The sequence below is a fragment of the Opisthocomus hoazin genome, chromosome 19 (genome assembly GCF_030867145.1).
Source record: "Opisthocomus hoazin isolate bOpiHoa1 chromosome 19, bOpiHoa1.hap1, whole genome shotgun sequence".
In the NCBI taxonomy this organism is placed as follows: domain Eukaryota; kingdom Metazoa; phylum Chordata; class Aves; order Opisthocomiformes; family Opisthocomidae; genus Opisthocomus; species Opisthocomus hoazin.
Window position 1 is genome coordinate 15749704 of NC_134432.1, and position 27816 is coordinate 15777519.

The 27816-nt window shown below is 40.0% G+C and overlaps 2 protein-coding genes across 8 annotated transcripts in view; both read right to left on the reverse strand.

The window, feature by feature from the left end:
• Positions 1–21278, reverse strand: part of TRAF1 (TNF receptor associated factor 1) — a 36847-nt gene extending 15569 nt beyond the window's left edge. Inside the window, exons 1-6 of one of the 5 annotated variants that reach the window (XM_075439514.1) lie at positions 17246–21278; positions 16387–16462; positions 15716–15814; positions 9700–9827; positions 1959–2177; positions 186–270 (exon numbers count right to left, since the gene is read on the reverse strand). In XM_075439514.1, coding sequence (XP_075295629.1) covers positions 186–270; positions 1959–2177; positions 9700–9827; positions 15716–15814; positions 16387–16462; positions 17246–17403 — 765 coding nt within the window. In that variant the 5' untranslated portion in view covers positions 17404–21278. The other 4 variants (XM_075439513.1, XM_075439515.1, XM_075439518.1 and 1 more) reach the window with 4 other exon arrangements.
• Positions 21279–21382: 104 nt separating this feature from the next.
• Positions 21383–27816, reverse strand: part of C5 (complement C5) — a 28720-nt gene continuing 22286 nt past the window's right edge. For all 3 annotated transcript variants that reach the window (XM_075439512.1, XM_009940828.2, XM_075439511.1), the window contains 10 exons: positions 27069–27150; positions 26372–26423; positions 25558–25660; positions 24736–24810; positions 24538–24643; positions 24251–24337; positions 23769–23858; positions 23135–23218; positions 22181–22319; positions 21383–21905 (listed from right to left, as the gene is read on the reverse strand). In XM_075439512.1, coding sequence (XP_075295627.1) covers positions 21776–21905; positions 22181–22319; positions 23135–23218; positions 23769–23858; positions 24251–24337; positions 24538–24643; positions 24736–24810; positions 25558–25660; positions 26372–26423; positions 27069–27150 — 948 coding nt within the window. In that variant the 3' untranslated portion in view covers positions 21383–21775. The remainder of the gene's footprint in view (positions 21906–22180; positions 22320–23134; positions 23219–23768; positions 23859–24250; positions 24338–24537; positions 24644–24735; positions 24811–25557; positions 25661–26371; positions 26424–27068; positions 27151–27816) is intronic.

Genomic DNA, 27816 nt, shown 5'->3' on the forward strand with positions numbered 1-27816 from the left:
CATTACACTTCTTAAAATCCAAACCTGCAGGAAATCCAAATGACTAAAGCATAAGTTAAAATGTGTAAATATCAGTCGCTATCACATTTTATATTATTCCCTCCTAAACTGCAGTCCAATGATGACTATAGAGTAGCCCACAGAATGGTCGATGATAAATTAATGAACTGTGAACTACACCTTACCCTTTCTTCTGCCAACAGGCTTCCCTCGCTTAAAGTGCTGGGATCTTCCTCTTTACATTTCTGGCAAATCGGATTTTTATTGTTTCTGGCAAAAAGAAAGAAGGAGGAAATAACAATCAGTTGCTGTACTTTAGTTTAGGAGGTCTTTGTATAGACACTGACACAAATAAAGGCACAGAAATTGTCATTTCCACTCAGAATCCATAGTCCTTGTTCATTAAAGGGACAATTCTTGAACACACTGACATCAAAAAAACCCTGCTCAAGACTAGGACTAGGCCCACACATCTGATCTGTACTGCAGCAAAATAAGAGCAGCCTGGATCATAAAAAAACAGTAAAGCCGGGAACCTATTTATGTCATGAAATATGCAAAAAAAAACATGTAAGAAAGGTAACATGAAAACTAAAGTCTTTTAAAACACTGAAAATGCCCCTTTTCCCAAGATAGATACATGGACTTCAAATCACAAAGATCTACTAGAACCAGTGCAGAATGAAGTTCCAGAGAGTTAACATCCTACTGCACCTTAAAAAAGGTTTTGATCTACTCTCAAAGTATTTAGCATAGAGTTTTATATAAGACAAGTGAAAAAGAAAACTTTAGTAGAGGTGTATTTCATTGCCAATGCTGTCTAGCATCAAGGCAAACAATGAACTAACACAGAGCGAGCAGCTCATCAGGAAAGCATCCACCCGACCAGAGCATAACTGCTTTCAAACTGTACTAATTAGCTTGTTTGAGCCAGCATCCCATTTGTGCTGTAAGACTCTGGTGGGAAGATACAGCAATTCCAGTTACGTTCTGCTGCCAGTTTTCCCAGTTAATGGTTTATGTTGCTTCATTAAGCCGCTTTGTTCTAGATTTACAGTAACGGATTTATGTAAGTCGGTCAAATGTATTCACTTCAATACATTTTAACATTATTATACATTGATCTTCAAATCACAAGTGGCCAGTGCATTGACTCAGCCTTTCAGGTGCCCCACACTGCCACCACAGCTGGCGTACACAAACTAGCTTACTAGTAACACCCATCAGGAAGCGCAGCAACGGGCTTTCGGCTTAGTTAGCCAGTACTAACGCCCAGTCACGGAATCTCGACAGCTGCTCTTTTCCAAAACATCAAAGCTAAAGTCAGCTCATGTACATGGAATTGTACTGCAATCTCACCTCCCACCTCCAGGGCAGACAGACCCTTTTCCAAAGGCTCTGCATAAAGGCGCAATTGTCACAAGAAAAGGCAGGATAGAAGCAGCTAATCAGTCAAAGCAAATCCCCACGCAGCTGCTGCTTTTCAGGTTCTCCACTGCAACGGCTGCCATTGTTTGTCACTAATTGCAGCAGCACCTTAACATGTAAGAACCCAGCTATTATTAAAAATAAAACTCTAAGATCATGTTTATTAAAATCCTATAACTTGTCAAAGGACTGTAAGGTCCCACGCAAGTACGAAGTCAGCCTTACACTAGCTCTTCAAGGCTAAATCAGCACCATTATCTCACACCTACAGAGAAAAAACTGGACATCTGCCAAGCCCAGTAAGCCAGCCTTCCCCACCCTGTAGACTTCCACATTGGAAACAAGGAGGAGGTAGAGAGCAGCCTGCAGTCCCCCGCAGGTAAGGACTTCCAGACCACAAAGTGACTGGTCCAGTGGGCCAGGTGCCCACAGACTCATCTACCAAGCCCGGTGGCACGACGCAGCTCTCGGGAGCGCTTGCAGCCACAGAATCGGCCACGGCGGTGTGACCCTCTGCAGCAAGGACCTACCGTACGATCCAGGAGAGGCAGGCTGAGCAGTACCTATGCCCACAGAGCGTCTGCAGCGCTTTCTTCAGAACGTTATTGCAGTTGCTGCACAGGTACTTCTGATCGGGCACGTCCTCACAAATGTTACTGGGATATCCGAAAGGAAATTCATTTTCATCAGGAGAAGAGCTGGAGACATCCTGCGGGCCTCTGGTTGTTGTCTCAGCCATCTGAAGTAAGCTACTGCCAGAGACAAGGAAAAAAAGAAATAGGTGCTCAAACCAGCAGACAGTCGCTTACTTTGATGTGAGAGAATGTATCGGGCAAAGTCCACAAGCAGCTCCAAACCTCTGCAGCAATCTAGTGATCTGTTTAACTGAGTCTGTGGCTGACATGCGTGACTAAATGTCACAGTGGGGTTTGCCTAGGTACCAGCAGGAAATTACTGTACAAATATAAAATTTCCCTCAAACGCAACATGAAAATGGACAGTATATTAAAGTGAGGGGTTGGGGTTTTCTTTCCAGAGTTTTTTAGCTTGTAGAAAGATGAAGTAAACATTGCCATCATCTTAGAGCTACAATCCCATTGGCCCACATCACACAGAATTATTTCCTGGAGAGTAAATCCCCAACCACCTTCAATTCCCAGCAGTCAAAATTCGTGATGACATTTTATAGATGCAGAAACCGAGCAACCGATGTGTTCACAGTGACTTTCCCAAAGTCAAAAAGCTAGTGGTCAAATGAAAACAGAAATCTCAAGTCCACAAAAGGCCCCACGGTTCTGCTCTAACCACATGCACCTCGAGCCACACACGTCACGGTGTCATCCAAGGTCAGTATCGGTTTTGGTTAACAAGAGCTGTGCAGATTAATATTTTTGGAAATACAACTAAAACTGGTTCCAGTGTCTCCCACAGTTGCTTGGAAAGCTCCAGAAAGGTTCTCACCCAGGGACCTGGCACAGCTCAATCAGAAAAACACCTTCATAAATCTGCTTTTTCCCATAACTTTTCACAAGGGTGTGTAATGATAGGACGAGGGGGAACGGCTGTAAACTAAAAGAGGGCAGATTTAGGTTAGATATTAGGAAGAAATTCTTCCCCATGAGGGTGGTGAGGCCCTAGCCCAGGCTGCCCAGAGAAGCTGTGGCTGCCCCCTCCCTGGCAGGGTTCAAGGCCAGGTTGGACGGAGCTCTGAGCACCCTGGGCTGGTGGAAGATGTTCCTGCTCATGGCAGGGGGGTTGGAACCAGATGGTCTTCAAGGTCCCTTCCAACCCAAACCATTCTATGATTCTATGATAACAGCACTGACACCCAACAACCCATCTCAGTGACCAGGTAACGACGACTAACCAGTCTCTGAAAAACCCAAGCCGGGACTGGCGGGCCCGGCCGGGGCAGCAGCAGCGGTGCGGCTGCCATGCCGCGGTCGGGCATCCCCTGCGCTGCCAACGCTCCCCTTGGAGCAAGCAGCGCTTCTGCTGCCCGGTTCGCAGCTCCCTCGGCCCCTCCAGACACTCCACCGGCAGCTGCGCGATGCGCCAAGAGCCGTGAATTAGAACCGGCAGCAGTGACTGCGGCCGGCGCCGGGCGCGGAGCGGGCAGACGGGCAGCTGGGGCCCGCCGTTTCCAGGGGCTGGGAGCCCACCCCCGCCCCGGGGCAGGGAGCGGGGCCGGCGGGCCCCGGCTCGGCTGGCACCCCCGGTCCCCATCCCCGGCTCGGCGGCAGCGAGGGCGGCCGGGATGCCGGGGCTGCCTCAGGGGCCGGGCAGTGTGTGTGTGTCCCTGCCCCCCCCGGCCGCCCTCGGGGAGCTCCCCGGGCCGCGCTGCCGGACCAGGCCCGTTGGCCCGGGGGGCCGCGGCCGGTTCCCCCTCAGCGGGGCCGGGAAGCGCAGGCCGCGGGCGGCTGAGGCGGGGCCCGCTTTCCCCCCCACCCTCCTCCTCCCCGGTCCCCTTACCTGAGCCCGCCGCTCCCGGAGTCGGGCCAGGCCACGCCGGGCCCCGCAGCGCGGAGCCGGGGGAGCGGTGCCGGCCCCGGGGCGAGGAGCGCGGCGGCCGCGCCGCTGGCAGAGGAAAGGCGGCCGGGCGGCTTCGGCTGGATCTCGGCGGCGGCTGCTGCCTCGCCCCGGCCGGGAGGAGCGCGAGCCCCGCCGAGCGGGCCCTCCCCGGCGCCGCGCCAAGGGCCGCCGCGGGCTCTGCCCGGCCCGCGGGGACGGGGATGGGGAACTAAAGAAAGGCCCGAGGGAACAGATTCCCTCCGGAGAGCCGAAACGGAGAATCTGTTTGCGGAGCTCGTTCCTGAAACCGGTGCGACCGGGGCTCCCACACGGGGGGAGCGGCCCTGCAGCTCAGACAAACCCCGGGCACGGTTAGGGGAGAAGTGCCCTCTCCCACCCCTCTGCTCGGGGGAGCCCACCGCCCCCGGAGACCCGCTTTTCCCTCCGAACCATACAGGGAATATTTACAACACAAAGCTAACACGAGGCAAGTGAAGTCACGTATGCAAACCCTTCTAAGATGCTCGCAGCGCAGTGAAGATTTCTATACAGAAAAGTTTCACCATCATCATCAGAAGGTCCTCTTTCCCCCTGACAAAGTTCACTACGAAATCACATGCTGCAACCCCATCTACCGCGACTGGGGCAGGAGAGAGAAAGTCGCAGATGCAAATCTGTTGGCTCTTCCATGGGAAAGAAACTTGGGGAATACCACTGGGAGCGAGTCCCAGCTGAACACTAAAAATAAGACGCGGAGGTGGTTCTCTAGACGCTTCGCTTGGCTTGTTACTCTGCTGCGTTTACAAGCGTTCACATCCCCGTACCTTGACAAGGAGGTTATTATTCATCAGTGAGCTTCTGCCCCAGTCGGACTCCTTCCTATGCTCTGTGTGCACAGGTAACAGGTCCACACCTGGAATAGGTGTCCTGGGCCACTGCGCCCCCAACACAACTACAGATCAGCAAATACAGTATCAGACTACAGCTATACTGAATAACGGAGGGGAAGGAGGGCAGCTTCGGGGATCAAGACGTAGCCCTTCCTCAGGCAAGTGAAGTACATGCTGTAGTGCTATGCTGCATGGCTAAGAGAAATATTGTAATTAAGTCCAGAACTTTTTGCTCCTCACATTGTCATGAACAGCTGTGGTCATGTTTCCATAAAGAAGCAAAGAATATTCATAAACTCTGCTCACACGGCTGTTTGGGTGACTCAGCCCTTTTGTTGGCCTGTATAACAACACTATTCCTTTCCATGCATCCCTCTGCTACACACATACTGTGTTTATTAACGTTTTCCCAGAAAAAAAATTACCATTAAACTTCTTTTTATCTCAAAAGGAGACAAAAGTGTCAAACAAAGCAAGAATAAATAAAGCATCTTTCTAGACTTCAAAAGGGCAAAGCGCAAAAATACATAAGAAAAAAAACCTCTGAAAAGATAGCTAGGTCCATGGGCAGGATATGTATTTATCTTTATAGAGCCAATATACTGGAAGTCTATGCACACACAGGAAAAATAAATCTTGTAAGTATACAGCACTGTGTGGATAATACAAGCACCGAACCTGGCGCTGTTTGCAGAAGAGAGGCTAGAGAAACATGGAATACTACCAAAAAACAGGATGAAAAATGTTTATACAAAACAATTGAGCTTGCAAATTTCCATCACCTTTGCAGTAGATTGAAAATAACAGGAAGTATTAAAAAATATACCCAGGACACAGTAGGAAGGTACACGGTCTCTTTAAGGCAGCCAGCCAAGCAGTTTTCTCTCCCTTTTCAGGCTCTGCTGTCTGCACCAGAAGACACTTCACCCGTTTGCTGCATGGGCAATGTCTTTCCACAGCTAGTTCATTCACGGGACTTGGAGACAAAAAACGACCACCTTCTGGTGGCTAGCATTTTTAACAATAAAAGTCCTATTCTTGCAAGCAAGAATCCCAAAAGTTTCCCACATTTGTGTCCACAATTACTTTAACTTTTATTAAAAATTCACCTATGGGCCAAATGCTATTTTCAGTTCTACCCTGCAGTCCCACAGGAATCAGGAGGCAAGACTGCTTCCAAGAGAAGGATTTGATCCTTCACATTGCCAGAAGATCCTGTATTTACTTTCCCTTGAATTAGACAGGCCTTTGACAAGTGACATGATTTTTCTCTGAAGGCTTTAACAGTTTAAGAATGACCATGCAAAGGAAGCTGTCATTATAGAGAGGAGTACGCAGAAGCCTGATGGAGCCACCTGCAGAGTCTGTTTTAGGGTACCCACGCAGCTTAGAGCCACACATCACTGAAGTGCTACTGGATAAACCACTCCCTAGTAAACGCTTCCACCTTCCTCTGTAAAGAGGGAGTGACATTTGCTTCCTTCTGTAAAACACTTCAATCGCACCAGATGAAAAGCATCACGTGCAGTTCCATAATGCTGTCACAGCCAAGAAAATGACTAAATTAGCAAGGTGGGTGTGCAATTATCTGATCGTATACAGCCACAGTACCTGCACGTGTAACATTTTTTAAGAGCCAGGATGTTAGCAACATTTGGCAATGAAATTGTGGAAGGAGAAAACGATGTCAGTTTTATGAAAGTTATTCCCAGGGCTTCCAGCTGAAATGCCAACATCCACCTATGCGAGTGGGAAGCCTTTCCCTAGTAACACCTGCAGAACCACACGGAATCTCTCTTCATTTCTACTTCCTTCTCTCCTCTGTGCTGTGAATGTATTTGTAGATCCTCTGAGCGCAGAGTTATCAGGGCCACATATTAACTAAAGTTAGAAGTCTATGGGGAAAGTGTGATACAGTCTTAGTCCTTATGGCCTGAAACATTTGCTTTCATTGTTTTATGGTTTAGGGTTGTTAAAAGTCACGGCAAGTTAATCTGGCACAGTTCCTGCCAGGATGTGAGTTAATTTCTTAAATAAGTTTTAGAAATATTTCTGGATGTGGCTTTTAAGCTTTCGGAATATAAAGAGATGTAAATTAACAATTTCAGAAAGATCGATGTTACACCAGTGGGTCAGTTTCTGTTTCGGGATGAAAAGCCAGCTATATGCCTCCTTTCTGTCCTGTCAGATTGCTCCTTTTTTTTTTTTTTGCCATAGACTTCTCGAAACTATTACATCTCTGTCTTAAAAGGTGCTGAATTACACAAAGAAACTAAAGATAAGTTTTTGGTACTTTCCAAACTAGACATATTTCCTCTGGTAAATTTCCCCCATATGAGATCAGTTAACCGAAAACAGGATGTGGCTCAGAGAGAGATTAAAATTTGAAGTTAGCTTCATTGCAGAGCCATTCCACCAATTGCAGGGCACTGTGTTACTGTTTCAGGTGAATGACAAATTTTCGCATCCAAGAAAAAAAGCTCATGAGGGAATATATTTGAGTATTATCTTTTTAAGATAACCCAAGGGCTTAAGATTTTTAATGAAACAGATTTCTTAGTACCTTTAAAAATGGAATTTAGGCTCAGATGCTAAGTGTATTTCCAGGGCTGAGAGTCTCATTTCAGAGAGATACTTGAGGTAGGGATGTCTCATTTTATAAAAACATAATTTTCATTTAGTATAAATTATCTGGAAATATACAAATGTTCCAGGAAACCCTGAAAGATTGGTAAAACACAGGAAGGAAACTTGTTGGTAGAAGATCCAGTCCCCAGGAGATGCAGTACTTCTAGGAACTGGAGCCAAGTGCTCCAAGTCCAGATTTCTCCCTGTTCATAGCTCTGATACGAAGTAGTTCTTTAACTTCTATGCTACTACTTCTTTTCTGACTTAAGCTACTCACAAAATAGGAGTACAACACAGTAGCTGTGAGATTTCATCAATTCATTTTCAAGATTAAAAAAAATATGAAGCATTATGAGATTTGATATATCGTCATCCTCAGAAAACTTGACACCTTTGCCACAATTCAATCTCTAGTTTACAATAAAATCTTTTAAAAGGTTTTTGTTATATTTGCCTGCACCTAGTACCAGTTGTAGCTCTGCTTTGTTATGGTGATATCCTGAGGACCCAGCCCAACTCATATTACAGGAGATGGAAAGTTTCCCACTAACTTCCATAAAAGAGTTGGACTGTAATCTTCAGAGACATCAGGAACCAATTTTTTTTTCTTCATCCCCGCTCTGCCTCAAGATTTTTTCCAGATCATATTCTCTGTAACATAGTATTAGCCTCAGCTTCCCACTAAATTTTAAATTTTTTTTTCTACAAATAATAGATATTCTGGAACACCTTTTTAGCATTCGTCAGGGGAAAAAAAAAAGCATCCACAAAATGGACCCTGTGTACCTTCTGTCTTATTTCAGTCACTCACTAAAGCAGTTTCCACAATACAAGCCAAGGAATCACCCTGAAGAGAAGAGGCTAGACAAAACTAAAGTGTTTCTCTCTGTCATAGTGGCCTTGATATTTTCCTAGAAGCAATACTACTTCAGAGCAGAACATCATTAAGAGATTTCTGAGCCTGCCTCAGGTTTCAGGCAACCTTACTAGGCAGACCTTCTTTACTTTAAGAAACTCCGTGGTGGTATACCTGTCTCTCTCACGATGTCTCCATATCAGGACAAACAAGGGGTACAGACCTGTGAAGCTGGCATGAACCAGTTTATGACAGTTTCACCAGATTAAGCTCTGCTTTCTGTTGCAGCCTGTCTGCATTAAGGGCTTATGCTGGTACTTGTGGTTATGCTTCTGTTTCTCTTAATGTACACAGAGCCTGATCTAAACTGGAAAATTCTTAGCTGCCTATTTCCATTCTTAATGCTTTGTAGAGAACTCTGGGAATGGGAGCTGTGCCCACCAGGAAGCCTGCCAAAACACTCTTCCAAAGCTCTGGATGTAACATGAAAAAACAAGATTCAACATCTTTTGACTATAAACCAGCTGACAAAATACGGGTATTCTATCGACAGCTCAGGTCAATTGTACGGTGTACTATAGAAACCTACACAATTATCAGAAAACTCAGTATATTTGAGTAGGACTAATTAGTGGAAACAGAAAAAGGAAATAGGTTTCTTTACTAATGTCTTCATTAATTCTCATTAATGACAAGAATAGAGGGGACATTGAACGTTATGGTAAATCTCCACTAACCCGTTCAGAAGTTATTAATTTTGCTAATAAGAGCAAAAGAAAGAGAAGCTTAGAAGATGATCGTTTACATGTGACAGAAGCAAAAAAGAGACTGACTATGCACTAACTTGCATCTCTCTCCCACCAAGACAATAACTCACTTTGCTGTTGTAGAGTGACTAACACCACTGGGGTTATCTTTCCAATAGTATCTTTCAGCAGGGTTCATGAACCTGAATAATTTCCACACCATCACCACCAATGTCTCTCTGTGCCTGTATTTTATGGGCGTGCAGAAGTCCACAGGAGGAAAATGGTAAAGTGAACCAAAGTCCCCATCAAAACATTGCTACACAAAGAAAACTCAGGAGTGTTCACAAACCAGGATGTCTTAAAAGAGGAATTTGAAGGAGAAAGAAAAATCTATCTTAAGCACAGGAGAAGCCTGAATGAAAAAGTCAAGTTGGAAGTGGGAGAAAGCAGACATAGAGAACGACAGGTCTATATTCTGCACAGAGGCAAGCAGACTTAGTGTTTAAATTCCTGCATAGAGAGAGTCCTCTCACAAGGCCAAGTACCTTGGCAGCTTTGCCAGTGAGGGGACTCCAAAAGCACATCATCACATACAAGTTCCCAGCAGCATCCCTGGAATTCAGCCAAGAAAGCAAACCTTGTAACTCCATGCTGAACATCTGCATCACAAATTGGATGTCGAAACCCCAAAGCAAGTGAATGGGGCACAAAGTGCTCAGGAAATGAATGCTCCCATCTGTTCAGGTTCAGTAACCATGGGTCATCCTGGAAGAAATCAGAATACAGATTGGCTTCATCGTACAACAGTTCAGAATTGTGGCAAGTTTTCACAAGGTAAGGTTGTACTTTCTTTGTGTCAAGATAAGGGCAGGAAGGAAATTCAGCATTTTTTAATCTGGTTATTTAAATCACATGTAAACTCTTTTTCTTACAATGAATATTTTGCTTCACAGCCCAGGACTGGCAGGCAGGGCCCTGGGGAGCATTGCTGGGCTGCCCTCTGCCAGGACTCGCCCCGGAGCTGCTCAGAACCAGGCATGGAGATCAGCCAGACCACCGCAGACATGGGGCCCGTGGACACAGATACAGGATACACAGGAACGTGGCTTTCTAAGAATTTGATTTGAACTCATGTGGGTTTAGAAACGTTCCCCCAATTTCTGGTATCAATCCATGGAATCCTATTAAATTATGTCAGAGATTACTTCAACCAGGCATGTTTCCATGGGAAGTTCTTGATCGTAGCTTGTTTTTGAGATTCCTGACCAAAACAGAAGCTTAGCTGATCCTGCCAGGCTTCTTCAGTGTCATATGGAAACTGAAATGGTGAAATTGTTTAGCTTTGATAGGAAGCCACAAATGACACAAGGGACATGAAAAAGATTCCCCCATCAGCCTGGGTTGAGTAATTGTTCATAACCACAAGCTGGGCAAGTTTCATGGAGTTCGAAGTTTTAGCGTGAAGATACATCTCTGACTATGTAGGTACTTGGTACGGAAAAAAACATGTGCTGCCTTTTCAGTCACTAAGCACAACGAGATTCATCCCGGGAATTGACGTCTCTGCCACAAATTTATCTCCAGAGTTCTCTTGTCGATGGGAGTACCGGCCTTCACAAGAGCCTGTGCCCCCTGCACTAAATTTCACCAAGCTAATGCTTTTTATTGGCAGCTTTGAAAGCTCTTATCTGAAAGCAAACCCTCAACTCTGAGGGTTAATGCTGTGATTATAACCCAACATGGTTCTCCCAAAACCACTCTTTAACATGGCATGAAGGATGTGTGGTGAAAATTTAGTGAAAACTGGAACCAAAACAGGCCTCTTGACTTCCAGTTCCATCTTATAACCATATCTCCAGATCACCCTCCTTCCAGCAAAAGCAACTGCAAACATTGCTTCAAACGACTGTTCCGTACATACTGTTCTAACACATCCCAGCTAACTGGGGCTAGAAACGAAATACCTTTTAATATTGCACAGACTGGTGACTCCAAACTTTCAGAATTACAGCAATGGTGGAAACTCATATCTATTTCTACCTAGCTGTCAGAGCCTGGGGCTGAATGTTCTCTAGGACCTTACAGCAGTAGGCTGTTACGGAAAATTTTATGATTTGGGAAGTGAAAATGAGATTTTTATGGCATATTGCTTTTTATAAATAATGAAGGAAAACTGACAGACACGGAGGCATGGAGCAAGTGCAAGTCTTCAGTTACAGCTGCAGTTTATGCCCAGTCTGTCACCAACACTAGAATTTACGTCTATATATTGTAAATCACATTTCAGCAGGTATAAACTGGCACAGTGAAATGTGAATCTCCTTGTGTGTGGATGTGCGACATCTTTATAAAATATTTTCTCTTTTGAAAGAAATTTTCACTTTTACTTTTTGCGATTCAGTTAAAGCAATACTGCATCTACAGATCTAGATATCAAGTATAAAAAGTATGGCTCCTCCAAAATAACTGAACAGCATGAGCTGGGGATGTGCTCCACAGCCTCTCAGTATAAATTGCAGAGAACATATAATAGCCAGTGGAAACAACGCACTGCTGAGGTTACTTTTGTAAAGCCAAATTAGACAATGGAAGTCCATGACAGGGTTCCTTGAAACCAGCTTGCAGTGTGCTAAACCCAGACTCTGAACCTCTCTCTGTTTCTTTTGGAGTACTTTTAACCGGCGCCAGTTAGGCTGCTGTCATTAAGAGAAAATTGAGTTTCCATTATAAACCCCAATTTTTGTGGTTTAATATCTCAGCTGATTCAAAGTGCATCAACTATAAATTTTTGTTTGGTTTACTTGCAAAAGAAATTGCCTTTTTAGTTGTCAAGTAGCAAATAAAGGAGATACAGTCTGAACCGCGGCACCTTAAGAATAATCTGCATTTCATGACTTCTAGCTATGGAGCATGGGTAAATGTAACTATTTTTTAATAACCACCTGTGTGTAACAATTATTTCTTGGCTTAGAAAATAAAGAGTGGAATATAGCAATCTTTACTCAAGATTTCTCTGCTATTGTTTTCTAAACTTGCATGTTCTTTTTATGACAGTTGCGGTGTTTAATTCAGTTTGGTATTTTCCAGGAAATCAGTTGCTGCTTAAACATGTTTCCAAATTCCAAGTTCATTCAGAACTTGAAAAGCAAAATTTAACATGAAGAATGGAATTTTGTAATGACCCTGCAATTGGCAAAACCAAACTCTTCGTTCCCAGGAGAATGAAAGAGCCAAACCCAGATATTTCTCCTAATTAGAGAGGAAAACATTATTAAATATCTTAAAAATTGAAGGCATATGTAAATCCTATAAGGCGGTTTTTTACTGGAAAATAACTGATGGCCATGCCAAATTTCAGTGTGTTCTGATGTAAGAATTCAGCAGGAGATTAAAAACACATTTTGCTAGGAGACATGCATAAACATTAACATTTACATAGCCTGAAAATAAGCTTGTGTAGGCAGGGTCAAGTGAGACAACTCGTGATGGATGAACACCAAATTTGCAGTCCTCAGAGAGAGAGTGATTTTTTTAAATTACAAAATAATACTCACTCAAAAGAAAAAATGGATTTCCTTAGTGTGTTTTCACTCATCTTTTCCACACCCCTACTATAAATGAATTTACTGACCCCTGTCAGTAGATTCCACAACTCTTTGTTCGTGGAAAAAGGAGTTTGAGATTATTAATGAAAAAGATTTTTGAACTTGAAAGAAATCTTATTAAGGATTCAACTCTAGGATTTTGTATTGCTCTACCCAATGCAGGATCCCACCTGCTGACTCAGAAGAGGGGCTGTGTATGTTGAACATTTTCATTACTATAGAAAGACAGAAAATAATTTTGCTGTGATATGCTGACTTTACATTGCCCAACTGCATTGAACAAACAACTCGGTGTGATGAAGTGAGTATTTCTCCTCTTCCAGATGATTTCAGATTCTGAGTGTACCATCATAACAAAATAAAAATTACATGGTAACTTGGACTTGCATCCTACTAGCTCATGTACTCAATTTTCTCTTTCACCTGGTATTTAATATGATATGTTTTCAAGTCAGCCAGGAAAGAATTATGACAATCACTTCAAGGTACTGAGGGATTTAGCGTTCCTCTTCTAAAACTGTAGGTATTTCTAATAAAAAAAAAAATATATATGACAGAGCACTTGTCTGGCTAAGGCTACTTAGAGCTTGTGGCATATTCTGAAAGATTATATACACAAAATAAGTTCTGCACTACTAATAAAGCAGTGGCCAGAGAATGGCACCATTTGGCTCTCTTCCTAAATTAGTCACAGTAGTTAAACGCAGCACAGCAGCATTCATGACCAGACCAAAAGAGCGCGAGTTTCACGTGTCACTCTGCATAATAGGGTGGAATTTGGTCTATTCAAGTTACTTGCTAGCTTGGATCAATAGATTTAATTTCTGGTTGCAATGAAGCGAAGAGAGAAATCAGTTCATTTCGTGACACTTCGCTGTCTAAAGATCAGTAAAATACAATGGACACTTACAGAAATAGATATTTTTAAAAAGAACTAAAAGGCTTACATAGTATTAACCCTTAGAATTGTTGTTATCTCAGGAATCAAACCAATTCAGCTTTTACATATCAAGAATATTCAGGGAAAATCACATTAGAATGGCATCTCATGAATTTTGTTCTTCAAAGGCTGATCATAGAACGATAGAATGGTTTGGGTTGGAAGGGACCTTTAAAGCCCATCTAGTCCAACTCCCCTGCCATGAGCAGGGACATCTTCAACCAGATCAGGTTGCTCAGAGCCCCATCCAACCTGACCTTGAATGTTTCCAGGGATGGGGCATTGACCACCTCTGAGCAACTCGTGCCAGGGTTTCACCACCCTCAGTGTAAAAAAATTCTTCCTTATAATCTGGAAAATACATTACAAATCAATTAAGGTATAATGAACAAACTCATTTAATTTACTTTAGTGGGCCTAGCTTTCAGAGATTATCTGTGCATATCACTAGAAGCAACTCTGAAGTTCACTTTGGAGGGTATGTCGACTATGATATGCTATTATGTCAATAAATTACAATAAAAATCCTGTTTATGCATGATCCTTGGCATCTCACCAGAATCGACAGCCATTCTAGGAGATGTGAGAATAAACTTGGACTGAAGTACACAGCTTTCTAGGTAAGTGAAGTGTAGGCAGACCAGTAATCCCACATACAGAGCCTGGCTGGCCTTTTGGTAGCCTACAGAAGTGTAGCAGTTGAATGTATGTTTTTCTGGAACCACTAAAGCTATTAACCTGTGATTCAAAGCCTGGAACATTTGGAAACTTGCACAGCATGTATATAAACAACGAAGGAATAGAAAAACACTGTGTACAATTCAGATATAAAAGGACTTTTCTGATGTCCAGAATTCCCAGTAAGAACGGAAGTACAGAACGTGTTTTGAACTAATTTCCATTTCATAATACAGATGAGTCATCTAAGCAGTGATTATTCCAAGAATTTCCATTTTTGCTGGGATTAATCCTGTAAGTTGCTTAATACCTCAGAACTCTCCGACTACAAGTCACTACAGTTAGCATGGCAGCAGATTCTAAAATCAATCCCATGTTATTTCCTTCTTCTCTGTCTTACTAACTAATAAAATACACTTCTGAATAAGCTAACAGGACCTAAGGTTCGTTTTGCACAACCCACAAAGACCATATCTGTCTTTGTGATTTCATCTGGTTTTATGACTGCTTGATAGTCAACACTCTTTCAGATGTCTTTTTTTTGCCATTGGCAGTTAATAGGAAAATGTATTTTGGTGTCTGATATTAAAAAAATTACTCAAGACTCATTGAAGCCTCTTTGACACAGAGAGGAAACAGGAGAATATGTTTGTTTTGCTTATGTAGCCATCTCCTTTGTTGTATTCTCTTTCTTTTCTTTCTGAGGTCACTGCGGTCTGATAAACTCACACTGAATGCCAGAATACTTCAGTCGATGTTCCAGTGCTGCGGCCGGCCTTGTCTGCAGCCTCAAGAAAGTCATTTGACTGCCCTTTGGAATACAGTTTCCTCATCTATAACTCACTGCTTTGAGTCCATCAAATGAATCCACTGCAAGTTCTTTTTAGTATTTTTTTTGTTCTAGTTCTGTATTTTTAAGTACTATATGCATCACAGTACCGACAATTCTTTTTCAGTCTTTGCAAAGCCCTTTGAGATTTACAGATGTTGAAAAAAACAGACATTCCAACGCTGGAATATTTTAAGGTTTTTATCAGGTTGAAAGTCGCTTATGCAAAAAAAAAAAATCCAACCCTTCTGTGTAGAAGAGAGAGAAAATGCTGTCCTTTTATGCAGTGTTATACTGTGTACAAGTTTGATATTCAGCATATATGATATTCAGGGTACTCTAGAATGTCAGCTGGAGAACGCAAAGAAGATCCTTGAAGCCTTAAGTTGCAACAGAAACCATTAACAGCCTTGTGGGATGATTTAGTCCCACCAGTCTTAGGAAATTCTCGCATGCAATGCAGAATTGGCCCTCCTATACATACATTGATTAAGGGATACGGCTGTAACAGAGTTATTTCCCTGGAAATTAATTACTTATAACCCATACATATTAAATATTATTTCTTACATTGTCCTTCTCTATGTTAACTATGACTTACCTCATATGGATCAGATTGACCCGAATGAAGAAAATTCTTGTTCATTCCCTTGGCTATAATCTTGACAATCTCCTTGCTCATAGTTTCATCTGGTTTTATCTAGCACACAATGTGAATACAAAATTGGTAAACAGATTGATACAAATCTCATAAATACTAGTAACCACAAGCCAGAGCAAAGGTATACTAATGATATAGGCAGAGTTTAAATTAAGCCTCTTAAAGGCCATCTTAGCTACACCGTGCAAGAAGAATGGGAATTATTTTAACTAATATCTTAGTGTGACCCATGGCTATGATATCTGAATACAATTTGATCTTTTTCATACAATGACATCATTGTGCTTTAAAGAAATCTTCGGGGTCCACCTTAGCAGGGATAGCTGAGTCAATATCTGCATTTATTACCAGATGCAAGAAACAGGGGTTTATGAGAAGATGTATCGCTCTGGAGAGACAATTAGATCTCATAATACACAGTTACTCTCATAACAATACTGTATGGTTCAGAAGTAGAAATGTTTACAAGTGGACTGCCTAGACATCCCCACTAAGCATTTGAGTATACTTCTCCCTGCAATTTGAGTTTATATCCAGTTATTATTGGATACAGTGTTACCTTCTTACACTTCTTAGAAAATTTGGAGGATTAAAAAAAAAAAAATACTCACAGAGCCAAAATTAAAAATTGCATTATCTGTGACTATCTTCGTTCCACACATTAAACACTCTGGATCAAGGATATTCCTAAGACAGAGGGAAAACAGTAATATTAAAGTTCTTGGATGTGCTGCTTTCAGGCAACTATTCAATAAAAACGTGTGCAACTGTACTTTGTATGAAACTTCTCAGTTTTACGGGGAACCAAGCTGATATGTGCCAGGATCTGTGAAAAGTCTGGCCCTTCATCTGCCACTTTCCTGGAGGCAAGGCAGCAGGCTTTTTAACTGTCAAATTCAGTTATCAAATGCCAAGGTAACATTTTTTGTAAATCTACCTAAGTTGCAGTAGACGTTGATTCAGTTTAATGTGTCTTAAAATACAAATAATGAATAGCACGCATATTATTTAGGAATTTTGGATTTTGGGGGTTTTCTTTAAAAAAAAAAAGAAAGTCGAGCATAAAAATAGCATCAGCTAGTGTCAGGAATGGAAATGCAGAAATTAGAAAAGAGTACAAAAGGAAAACCTCAGGAATAAAATAGTTTCTTTCACAGAGAGGATATGAAGTGGCTGCATATATTTACAGAGCTGTACAAACATAATTTTATACCAGCAGGCAAAGGTTATCCATACTAGCAGAAGATGATGACTCTCTCCACACCTGCTTAGCCTCCGGATCCTCCACCAGCACTGAGCATGAGGTGGCCACTGCAATGCAGAATAGCCACTAGCAATAAGGGCACAGCCCCTTCAACAAGTTTTACAAATGCTGCGTGAACATCCCATCTAGGCATAGTACAGTTTTGTTCGCAGTGACTGATGAATACTGAAAATATTTAATATCATTGTTTTGTATGATAGAATTACCTTAATAACCAGATGACACAGGACATACAGTAACTGTGTCCACACGGTATCTGTGCTGGATTCTGCAGAAACATTTTGCACAGAGGACAAATGTATATGGAAGAAGCATTACTCGTGTACTTTTCCATAGGTTCTTCAGAAGCACGGGAGCTACTCATGGCTTACGCATGCTTGACACCAGAGCTTCCGAATACAGAGGTGCTGTAGTATGTTCTCTTACGAAGAGAAACCAAAAACTTTAGCCTAAAGCCATCACTGTTTTTTGGTGTTGTAGTTAAACTGCAGATGTTAATATAATCCTGAAGAAAAAAAAAACAAGAAAAAGATTTAGCATTGGGCACACACTAAAATAAACTGCCAGCCAATCAACATGCAGTAATAGCGTACTTAAACGTAGACCAAAAATTTAAGGACTGCGGTAAGAATTTACCTAACCAAACCAATGAGGAGGCTGGAAAAATGAGTCGGTAATTCCCAAACCACACAAATTTGAATTGTGAAGACACGAACCAAATTAAGAGGAAAGATGAAAAAAGCGGTAATTGGTATTCTCTAATAGGCATCATCCCGTATGCTGCCCTAAAAATAGAGCCTCAGGGGAGCTGCCTCAGAAACCTTGTTCTGGTAAAACCTCCTCCAGTGCTACAGGTTTACAGGAGTGGAGATTTCAAGACAGAAGAGAGAGGCTGAAGGAGTGTAAGAGTGACAAGGCAGCACTACAATCCAAAGACTGCTATCGTTAGCTCTTACGAATTTAGAAACAGGTTGCCCTTCTATGGTTCTAGATTTTATTCTATCGTTTTTAATGTCTCTAATTTCTGTTCCCAATATCTATTTCACACAGGTTTTATTTAGTTTATACGTCATTTCTCTGGGCTGCTACTGCACGTATTTTGCTACCAATACTTTTCAGCATTGCAAGATTCGCTCATGCAAAGGAACCACCTTAAGCATCCCTACTCGTGCTTCCAGATCAATGCCTTTTATTGCACGACTAACAGTTTTGAGAAACTCACAATGCCATTATCAGCACAATGCACACAGTGGTAAGAAACTTTTGAAATAAGCTGACCATATAAAATTAAACCACTGAGTAACCTAGTCTGCTGAAATATCATCAAGCGTCTATGCTAAAAACACAAGCTCCAGAAAATTCTAAAATTAAAACATCTCCTGTTTCATGTAACACGTTTTAAGTTGTAGCTTAAGTGTTACTCACTACATGCTACCAAGTAGGTGGTGCACTTGCCAGAAAAGCCCAGGTTAATTCAAGAAAAGGAGGGCTTTGTTAGGCTGAATTTCCTCGTTTGTGTGGTTTTAAGCTGCATTTAGACTACATGATCTCTGTAAAAGGCAGGAAGCAGCACCGAAGTACCTTTCCCATTCTGCGTTCTCAAACATCACATTTTTCCATGGGCCGAAATGGGGTAATTATACGATTCTTGAAATGAGTACTGCACCCTGACCTATCGGTTGTGTTGCCGCTTGCAGCCTCTCTTACGCTCAGAACTCTCAGCTGATCAGAAAGGACTTTGCATCCTCTGCCCATGCTTTATCCCACAGCCCTGACTATGATACCATCTCTGGTAAATCTAAAATTTGTCCAAGAATCTCAGAGATTGTGGGGTGGTTACTGTCTTGCAGGTGAACTACTTTGACAAATAATTTGGGTGTTATGAAGGGAAAAAAAATGTTGCCAGTAGATATGTAATTACTATTATGGCACTACAGGTGAGAATGCATCTCTTTTCCATCCACTAGGAAACATGTACAGCATTTTCAGTATCTGAACTTTTGAAAAATGTCTTTTAAAAGTTTTTTTGTTGGGGGGGAGGACACGGGGGAAAAGTAAAATACTAATAGGACCTATATGAAAACGATGTTCTTGTGCTCCCTCTGCTGTTTCTGCCACAGCAGAAAACTGGGAGTGTTTCAAGAGCTGTGTATATTCCTTCATATACAGTAAGAAATCCTCATGCCTACACAAAAAGGGGAGTCATTTCTCTTGGCAAAAGAATTTTCGAAAATAAAGAAGCATGGTGTAAAAATTAACGATAAACAGCATTATCTATCTGGAAAGCAAGCTTCTATGCGTGATACAACACCGTGGACCTACCTGGGCTTTCTTTAAATTAACATTAAATTATCTTTCATTAAGAATACTAAGAAAATATAATTCCATATGAGTTCTGAATAATACTGTAATTTAAGTTACACTATGGTTATTTACTATTATAATTGTTCAAACAATTCTTAGCAAGACTGCAGGGTTAATATCCAAAATACGGTCTTTCTAAAATACAAGCAGTGAGAAACATACTACTAGTTTTAAAATAGTCTGTTTTCTCTACACAGATGGATGACATACAAACACCATCTATCAGAAGAAACCAAATACAAGAACATCAAACGTATTTAAAATTGGTTGAAATATCCCATATAATAAACAACAATTAAAAATGTCTGGAAAGAGGACTTACCAAACTGGTTAACAACTGAAATTCTTAGCACATCATCAGCAAGGGGAAGCTCTAGAACTAATCTCTCTCAAAGTGGGATTCCCCTGAATCACATGCTTGGTTTTTCATTGTAGGAGCACAACTATATTCTTTTTAATACTTGGTTTAACACTGCCTTCTCTTAACCTTAGACTAACAACATTTACATTAGTGTAAGGTGATTTTTATCATTTTATTAAGAGCCTGAATCAGCTGCAAGAGGGTATAATTTCTTCTTTTGAAATCTAAAAATCAAGGAAAGATGAAATTTTCTTGATAACAGTTTTGCAGAGAAATACATCATACGCAGTTCCACTTTTGTGAACATGCAAATTGCAAAACAGTAATTGTGTTCTGAATATTGGTACTAATTAAAAAATACCACTTAAAAAGCAGAAGCATGTTAATTTTTTTCATCATAACAGGCCTGATCTGAAGATGACATATAAGCAAAATAATTAGCACTCTGCTATCTAACATAAATAATGAAGACAAGGTAGCAGGCTGCTCAACTTGTTTTAACATACGTACCAGACTCTGCAAAAATATTTGTAAGTAAACTAACACGCCTCTTAAGATCTTTCTAAGTCTGAGATGAGCGCAAAGTTATTGTGTGACTTCACTATTTGTAAAATACCAAGTTTTTAACAAAAAATAGCTTTGCTTTTGCAGCAGACCTATGCAGCACTTCAGAAAAACACTTTTTGTCTCATCAGACAAACTGTCATGGCATGTCCAAAACATTCCATTCACTCTTCTCTAAAAAATTCCTTAGAAAACACTATTAATCCTCTCAATATACTACTGCCACTTTGCAAATTGCAACTGCCAGTGCAGATTTAACAAACCTGGAATGAAAGTTCTCTCTTTCATACACAACTACAATTTTAAAAAGCTTCTTAGTGAATGTTTTACTTATCTGAAGAACTTTCCATGCCAAAACGCTCTGCAAATGAGAGTATCTTCCACACATATAAGCATCAGTTCATAACTAAAGTCACCAAGTATACTTATGGTCTTCCTGGCTGCTTTTTAACATCATAATTTCAGTTCATTTATTTATAAAAAGTAAAGTTGACCATAACAGTTTCAAACTGTAAGTTTCCAATATGTCTCATTTCCATTGCAGGGACTGGGGGTTGTTTGTTTGAGCCATATCTCAGTGTTTCAGTACACTGTTAAAGTAAATTTTTTCATTTCAGACATGGACTGGAAGAAAATAATTTATTAAAACTTTGTAAATCTTCAGGACTGTTTAATTTAAAAATCTATTACTCAAACCATGAGTTGAATGAAAAATATCACTCAACATGTTAAGATGAATGCCTGAATACTAGCTTAGGTAAAAAGAGCAAGACTTTGTCACCTGCAGGTATAAGTGAACTAAAATGCACAACGGGATCAGGAGTACCTGACTTCAGTATGGCTCTTGGCATAATCTAAAATAGCTTTAGGAGGTCTCTTCCATCATTATTCAGTACAGCACTTTAACGAAGAAAGAAAGTGAACATTTAAAATAGTCACTGTAAAGGAACTGGGACTGAGTAAGGTTTTTGTCCTGAATATGTGGATGCTATTGTGCTAGGTTAGATAGATTTTTTTTTTTTTTTTAATTTGCTTGGAAATTAAAGTTGTAACAAAATTATTTGCTAAACAATTTTATTTTTCCTTTTTTTTTTATATGAAGGAAGGGTTATATTTAATAAGATATCAGATTTTAATGCCTCTAAGTGTTACTCTGGCACAAGACAATACTTCCCGTGTTTGTCCGTTTTACAGTCAACCCACTTCACTTCACCTGACTTCAAATGTCTTTGCAGTATTCTGCGTTATTCTCCCATCCAAGCTTAAATATCATACCTTGAACATTACTATGTTAGAAGAACATGGCTATAAAATACAAGCAAAGACCATTTTTCAAGGTGAACTATTAATGAATGTTAAGTTCAGAAAGAATTACTAAACAGCTGAGGATTTTTTTTTTTAAATGAGATTTCATCTGTATTTTTCATGTAAAAATTCTCCAAGTAAATCAACAGCCACTGATGATGAGATCTTCTGCAAAATCTTCCATTGTATTTACAAACTCCTGACAAAATGTACATGCTGTATTTGAAGGCCACCACTCAATCCAAGTGCTGGAGTCCAAAGGGTACTGGAATCTATGATGACAAAAAAAATGATCACTCGCTGCTAAGATTTGGGAAGGAAAATGTCAAACCGAAAAAAATTACACTATAAAATTGCTTGCTTTGTGTTCATTATCCTGTTTTAGAGGTACACATCTGAAAACACATTTGTCACTATTGGTCCAACTAATACTTAAAAAATTAAATCAATTATATATTCCCCAAGAATTATTACATACAAACACTTGTCATTTCACCGCACATTTTAAGATTAAATCTCTAAATATTCTGATTGTTAAGTTACATACTTGAAATTGTAACCAACGCTTATCTTTAAGGCTTCTTTTCCCATGATCAAATACTGCTCTCCTGGGCTCAGTTCAACATCTGTACAGGTCTTCTTTTTAATAAAGGTTATTTCATTATTCTTCTGAGCAAAAGCCTGCCCTGAAGTAGAATGTCAAGAATTGAAAATTTCATTAAGAGAATTTCCAGTCACTCATATATTAGACAGAAGACACCAAACTGTTCTACAGTACGGCACAGCCAAGGGATCTATTTGCCACTAGTCATAGAACAGGAAAATCTGATGATATAAAGCATGTTTCTTGTAAAATATTTAAAAAATTAAATATGAATGGTAAATAAGCCTTGTGCACACTAATTAATTTTATAATATAGTAATTATAAGGACATACTGGATGCTTAAACTCAGAGGAAAAATGACTGAATATCAGCTTCAGTTCCACAGGACCTATGAGCAGCTACCTCTCCCAAACCTAAGGCAGTGAGTGCCCAAGAACCTTCGAAAGCCCTTTCTCCCAGGAGCAGAAACATGCCCAACCTATGAAAATCGGAGAAAAGTTAAGGCACGGTATATCCGTGTATACGACCCCACTTCAATCATTGCATATACAGTAAGGGAGGGCATTCTGTGGAATCAATGAGACATTTGAATAACAGCTCACAACTGTATTAACTGATTATGGAATATGTTCGCCTTGTTTTGTCACATAAAAGGCATTTGACTGATTATAGTTTTGGTTTGTTAACAACAGCTATAATACAGAAAAGCTGTTTGAAAACATCAGCCAAAGACTGCCTTTCTCAGGGCACAAAAGAATTCTCAAAGGTTGTATTTGAGACTACGGTTTTCTGTTCTCATGGAATGACTAGGTTTGACTGCAGATTTTTTCCAGCTGCTTCAGTGGTCTCAAACAGACAGCTTTTACTCTAAATAAATTGTTAAACAGGACACTCACCTCTTTTATAGAGATCCAGAAGAGCTGCAGAATACTTTACAAAATAACCTTCCTCGCTGCGAGATAAGACGTTCACTTTATAAACTGCAGAACAACACAAAACAAACTTTTTGTAATTTCTTGTTCCTGCAATACATACTAAATGTCTTACAGATACTCAGATGGAGAATGTAATGTCCCTTTACAATACTCATTCCTGGGAAAATGATGGCTACAGCTGTACACTGTAGGGCTAAGAAACATTAACACGTTCTACCCGTGCTCTAAGCTGATAGAAGCTCTACCCATGCTCTCATCTGATGCCCCAAAGCTGCCTCTGACCCCACAGCCACATGATCATGTTAGAACGGTACCAAGCAAGAGAGACACAGTGCTTATTAGCAGAACTCATCATCAGATCAAGCTCCCGGGTGCACTAACCCTGGTTATGTGTCTTTTATTCAGCAGAGGGTATGAGCAGGACTTGCTCTTCTCTGCTCCAGTATGTCGCCTTCATATACTGTATGCCACTTTCAAGCCTACTGAATTTTAATCACGAAAGATCTTATTGGAACAAAATGTTTTGCAGTAGTAGTAAACAAGTAAACATTTCAGTCAGAGCATGTGAAATAGGTAATGACAATTCAAATATTACCATATGCAATATCGTTCTTGCATGCAGCTTCTCTCCTGCTATCAGCAGTTATTGACCGATCTAGTCTCTCTTGTACTTTACTACACTCAGCTACATTAAGAGAGAAAAAAAGGCAGTGTTAAGACAACGTCATCATATGTCCTCAAATAAAACATCATGAACCTCCACCTGTCTGGGATAATCTACTGTAACTGAGAAACACTGTACTTAGGGGATTACATGTTGGAACAAGAATATTTAACATACAAAATAACACCCTCAATCCCCTGAACTTGATCCAGTCAGGCATCCATGATCTTACTGCACACACTGTAAAATTTTTATTTTTTTAATGCAAAATTTGGAGAGGACAACAGCAGTGTTCTTACGAGGATTTTTTTCCTTGCGTTTAGTGTGGTTTTGTCCAAAGCACTACACTGCATTTTCTCACCAAGTGAAACGGGAAAACATCTTAAAAACAGTTTATATTAAAAACAGTTTACCTTCCATGCATTTGCATTCATCTCCTTCACACAATCTCACAAGTTTTTCATTTCCATAGGGGTTATAAAATATAGTGCACCTTTTATCTAGAAGATCCAAAAAGAAATAATAAATACATATATAAAATTAAACTCCAAGAAGTTGGCACTGAAACTTTGAGAGTCAAAAGTTAGCTGAGCTTAAAATAACAAGGATTAAAAAGCTGTTGAAGATGGAAAAATACCATTTTTAATGAGGAATAAAGAGTTAAAAGACAAACATGAATTTGAAGACATGGAACACATACCTGGTGTATGATATTCATACACAGTGAATGTGGCAGGATTTAGCATTCCAACCTGGAAAAGCTCACTTATTCGAAACCCAACACAGAGAAAATTGTCAGCTGGCACCTATTTGAAAGGCACATGAATTAAAGAGCTCTAAAGGAAAATTATTCCAAAGAGTTAAAGTAGTGCTTACAGTTATGAAAAGGGTAACATACAGAGTCTATCTGCAGAATAACATGCCCATCTTTTATCTCATAATCTGCTATCAACTGATCAACTCCACTTGCAAGCTGTAGGGGAGAAAAACAGAGAAAAATCTTTTAAACAAGTTAAACGTTTTTGGATGGTCTTGAAGGCTTTGTAATCAGTAGCTTTAACATAATTTTGAGATGTAAAAAATCCTTATTTTACAGTTGCCTCTTTATAATGCTCATACTCTCACTTTTCTTTTTGTTTTCTTTTAAGGAAATGATCCTTTTACTCATTACGTGAATATAATAAAGAATTAAAGAGCTAATTATTCTTAAAAGAATACCTGAGTCCACGTATAGCATCCTATTTAAATCTTACAACTCTAACTCTGATTGCCTTTAACTAAAACTCACATGCTTGTCAATAGGAGCTGGGTGAATACAAGCACTACAGTTAAGATTCAGTTCAGAAACTTTAGCCAACTTATCGTTAGGTGTCTATACTAACAGTGTCCCCTTTATCGTTAGCAGATACAGCATCTCCAGAGGCTGTCACACTACCCTAACACAGATGACAACCAATCTCTGTCCACTCTTGTCTTTTCCCTAACAACACAGGGAGCCTAGATGTCAAATTTTAACTAGCTGTCTAGCTTCTGACTCTATCAAAAATCCATAATCTAGACTCAGGTAGATTATTCTCATTATATTAGAAGTGTTTAGAAGCAATGAGGATATGATGATCTAAATCTGCACTATTACGCTAACAGAAAAAGATGAAGAACAGTAAATATTACAGTTCTGTCAACAAAGCTTCAGTAAAAGAACATAGTTCTCTATACTTACAGTAGACAAGTCTTCTGTATTTGCTACCAATCCACTAACCAAACCTATGTCCATCACAGCATGAGCAGACCCTGACTGCGGCTCTCTTGCACTGGGCCTGTACCTAAAATATATTAAAAATAGTATTAGTTAAACACCACTGAATTTAAAAAGAAATCCTCAAAAGTGATCCCAGAAAATCCTAAGGAAACTTCTACCAACATTTAGACCATGGTAAACCCATAATGAAGCAAAATAGCCCAGATGAATCATTTCAGATTTATGCCGATATCATGCATAAAGAAGCTTTTCTTAATACTTACGTTCCAGGAGAACCCATATTTAAATTAAAGAAAAACTTCCTCCCAAAGAGATCATGACCTTTGCCCTAATTCTGTTTACAAACATACATAAAAGTGAAGAAACACTTCACTTCTGAAAAGAAATCAGAAGACCAGGTGCAATTATTAACAAAAACATTTTAATCTCTTAAAAAAAATCAAATAAATTTAATATAAGTGTCAGCTAATGTAATATTAAAACCATAACTAAGAAAAAACAAAAGACCAGAAAGCCTTTGTAACATTCTTAGATTAATTTCATAATGCATACATAGACACACAGTGCATTTGCTTTGCACTGCCCTAATTCCTCAGCACGTTAGCTGGGAGTTCCGCCTCTGCAAGGAGAGGCGTTGACCATTAGGAAACCCAGGACATTTAGAACCAGCATTTAGTTCAATGAAATCTTTAAATGCAAAACATTGGCTGAATCACCGGGGAAAGAAAAACAACCAACCAACCAACCATCTAAAAACCTCATCAGCTGTACTTACTTTGCACAAGCCTCCAAGCGTCCAAGTGGATCACCATCTTCTTTTCTGTAACCTTTTCATATCAAGTAGAGTCAAATAAGTAATTTTATAACTCTTCAGAAGCAGCAATCCAAAATTTTCATAAAGCATTTTCATAATTGAAAGACAATTCTTTAAATTGTTTTGGTGGCTATTTTAATAGAACTCATTGTCTGGCCACAAACAAGTCACATTATACTTTTATAATTCAGGTGAAATTACAGCTTTAATGCTTAATGTACTTTATTGCGTGCTTATGTTACTAAAGCTACTTCACGACAAAAGCTTAGAATGTGGTTATATACCGTGTTGTAACTGGACTAAAACTCCCACTACCTTGTAGAGCTCACTGCAAGCTCTCCACCCCCCATGATATTGCTTTCTTCTGGAAGTTTCTATTCCTCCCTTCCCCAGGTGCAAAAACTCTTCCACAAATGACAAAAAGGCACCTAACTAAGTGATTAAAAATTAATTCTATTCACCAAAAGGCAGTATTTTCAAGAAGGGCTTAAAAGGCTTCTACCAATTTCTTTTCCCGTTTTGCATTTAGAAAGCAGCAGAATTTATTACAGTTTCATTCTTAATAAGAAACACTCTGTTAAACAAAGCAAGGCTTTTTTACCCACCCTCCCTTGCACTGACCTGAGCAGTAATATCTAAAACCATATTAACCCTTTACCATCATCTCTCTTTGGAACAATCTTCAATTCAAAGTTACACAACTCTTCAGAAGTACCGATTGTATTATATACTGTCCTCACCTACACAAGTACAAATAAATTAGACAAAACAGAAGCAGTAAACAATCCTCAAAACTGGCATAAAACTGTGAAAACTCATAGTATGGAGAATATAATACCAGTACAAACAAGTCTATACAGCGTGATTAGTTCTGATGGATGCAAAGCAGAGTAAGTGATCAGCACAGAACAAAACAGGGAATCCTTGAGCAAAACCACAACACTTGCTATTTGTATTTACAAGACTAAAAATATTATCCAAACAACTCCTGATATTTTATGAATATAAATACTAGTACACAAGAATGTGTACATTTCAGATGTTATTAAGTTTGATACTAGAAGAGGCTATGAAAGATTAGCAGAAAATATAGTATGGCCACAGCTTAATATTTAGGCACACAAAAATGATGTCTTCAAACATTGCAGGAAAATAGTTTCTCAATGACATTACTTAATAAACTAGGAGTAAACGCCAGAATAACAGAGAACTGAGCAATTTCTCAAAACTGATCACTAAGTTGAGTCTTCCCTGTCTGGCTGTCTAAGCAGAGGCAGGAACAATTGATAAGCACTGATCATCTATTTAGATTTACAGAACAGAAAACCTCTGATGGAAAGGAGGAAACTTCACAGCCTCTCTCATTAGCCGGAAGTCATACAATGGCTTGTCCTTCATCTAAAACA